We start from the raw sequence: 2,715 nt of genomic DNA on the forward strand, positions 1-2,715 counted from the left end.
AAGTTAAAACATCGGCTAAGTTGCTGACACATCACTTTAGTTTTTATAATCATTTCATGTATTCTTCAAAATTATAGATTTTATTAATATAGGTGAAAAAACTTTAGAAAACAACAACTGAAAATCGAAAAAATGCAGATTAAAATTTATAAAATCCAAAACAATATACGCTAAAAAAAATATTGAAAAGAAAGAACAGTCTCATTAATAAATGGAAAAGAAAAAGAAAAAAATCAGCATTTACTTAGGCGCACAATAGCGACACGCCTTTGAGATTTGTTTGGGGGTTTTAGCTGTCTTGGCCGAGAAGACAGAACCATTTGCTAACAAAAAGAAAAAAGAAAAAAATCTCTTACTTTGTTCATCATCGATCGATTCTACTGTAAAAAAAGGTACATCTTTTTTCATTTCCTTCTCCGCACTTAACCCTAAAGTTTCTTGCTTTTTGTTTCCTGGGTTGTCTCTCGTTGCGATTCTCGTATACATCTTGCTTCAATTGATACCCTCTAGTTTGCTTCACAACTCTTGGAATGTATAAATTTTGAGACTTTTCTGTAGATTCTGAGTTTGAATAGTTACCCTGTTCTTAAGGATTTGAGTTTCAGTCTCTATACATGATTCAGTAGATTGTAAGAAGCTTGATTTTGGGATACCAGTGTGATTCATAATCATATGGTTGGAAAAGAATCGATTTTTCTTTGTTAGTTTTTTTGGGTTTGCGCAGTTTTCTTTTGATTGGATTAGAACTGTCGATATCAACGATTAAGCATAAGATCTGAACCAAGTTTTTGTTCTTCCAATTAGCTCAGTGGATTTTGAAGTCTCTTAGGTTACTTTAAGTAGTTCTTTGAAGAATATTTATGATTTGGTTGATGATTTACATCTTTTTTTGCATTGCTTGTGGAGTGTATAAGTTGAGTTGATGTCCACGATCCAACCGAAGTCTGCTTTTGATATAGTTTTTTGCATCAACTATTCTTGTTTAGCTCTGTCTTTCTAATCTCAATTGATCATATGACTTTTATATTCTGGTGCTTTCATGATGGGTTTATAGATAATGGAACTTCAATTGAATTCCTGACATTCCGTTTGATAAGAATCAAAGAACTGTTTGTGTTTGCATCATCTGATTTGGGTTTAGGTGTCACTTGAAGATAAGATATTTGTTATTTTTGGCTACATTTCTTGTGAATATAATAAGGTGAGTCCATGTTATTATATGTCCATGAACCAACTTGAAGTCTACACTTCATGAAGTTTTTGTATCAACTAGTCACGAGAGTTTGCAATCTCTTATTGGAATCCTCGATTTTTGATCCTACGATTGTGATATTTTGTTGCTTTTCTGTTGGATTTAGGTGTCTTCGTTATCTAATTTTCTTGGTTATCGAAGTGTGTGTATCCTTCTTCAGATGTGTGTGCCTCGCGCTAGCTAACTGCATCTTGGTTTCGTGTCTTGCTACAGGTTTGTGAGATTTCGATAAAAGCTAAGAAATGGAAGATGTACTTACTCAGAATCCTCCACCATCAAGATTCTTCCAAGAAGATCTTAACAACTTTGTTCCGCCACCCGAAACACTTCCATCTCCTTTCATCATATTCTCAAACCCGAAACCTGAACTGCCCCTCCGACCATCTCTACTCATCATAGCCATATCTTCACCTTCCCTCTATATTTCCCACAATTTACCTTCAAAGACTCTCCTTGGAAGTCTCATCATGCCTGAAGTCCCGTTTTCTGGAAACACCATTGAACCTTCTTTGGAAGACAAATCCTGCAACATATATTCCTTAACGGACACCAATGATAAAAACTTGATCCTCCTCGTCTCTGTTCAGCTTGCTGTATCTCCTGAACGGTCTAACCTAGTCTCGAGGTTGCTCATTGGCCAAGACATCATCCCCGAGCGGGTTATAATCTTGGATTCCATTCAGAGCCGTAACTTCAGAGGTAAGCTGTCACCAGATGAAACATTGGCAGCTAAACTTGAGACATCAGCTGAGAAGAAAGCAACAAGTCACTTGGTGAATCTGGATTACTTCCCATCAGGAAGTGTAATCGACGGTCTGAGTGCTTCACTTTTGAGCCGGTGTCAGTTAAAGAACATCAGAGGAACGTTGGTGATCTCATGGCCTGAGTTTGGTCCTTCACTGATAAGATTTGTCGGAGCTCTGATGAAGCACATTGTCCCGAGTTTGGATCTCGCTAGTGTGAACAAAGATCTCGAGAAGAATTCTTCAAGAGCTGGTATTAAAAAGGATGCTTGGATCGACTCAGATTTATATACATGATTCAGAGACACAGTCATGGAAGCTTTCTCAAAAAGTTGTTTCTTTCTATGCTTAGTTAGACAATACAGAGACCTTAGGTGTGTTTGTGTTGTTCTCATTGCAAAAACAGTTTTTTCAAATTTAAGTCTCCACCTACCGTATACGTAGGGGAAGTCACATGTTTGTCTACACTCTTAAACTGAGATTATTAATGGTTTTGGTTTCAATCAAGTTCTCCCAAAGCCTTCATCGCTAAATAAGCCTATGCATGCCAAAATCACTCCCAAAAATAATAAAGAATTTGGAAATTAAGGATCCTAGGGGTTAGAAATAAAAATGGAAAAACTAGAATTTTCTAATTCCAATGTCAACTAACCACATGCTTAAATGCTGCACTAAAGGACAGAGAAATGATAGTCTTATCATCTAGTTTTGAGCCCATAT

General features: G+C 36.5%; 1 protein-coding gene across 2 annotated transcripts; it reads left to right on the forward strand.

Moving 5' to 3' along the window:
- On the forward strand, positions 288–2,502 carry LOC104710316. 2 transcript variants are annotated; one of them, XM_010426893.1, is made up of 2 exons: positions 288–392; positions 1,466–2,502. In XM_010426893.1, exon 2 carries the CDS (start codon positions 1,495–1,497, stop codon positions 2,290–2,292), a length of 798 nt encoding a protein of 265 aa, XP_010425195.1. In that variant the 5' UTR covers positions 288–392; positions 1,466–1,494; the 3' UTR covers positions 2,293–2,502. The 2 variants fall into 2 exon arrangements, with proteins under 2 accessions (XP_010425195.1, XP_010425196.1); XM_010426894.2 differs by lacking the exon at positions 288–392 and adding an exon at positions 412–532.

Source organism: Camelina sativa, chromosome 9 (assembly GCF_000633955.1).
Source record: "Camelina sativa cultivar DH55 chromosome 9, Cs, whole genome shotgun sequence".
NCBI classification, from domain to species: Eukaryota; Viridiplantae; Streptophyta; class Magnoliopsida; order Brassicales; family Brassicaceae; genus Camelina; species Camelina sativa.

What these genes read in the sequence shown, in the direction of transcription:
- LOC104710316 (XM_010426893.1), top strand. Translation starts at nt 1,495, where the DNA reads ATGGAAGATGTACTTACTCAGAATCCTCCACCATCAAGATTCTTCCAA.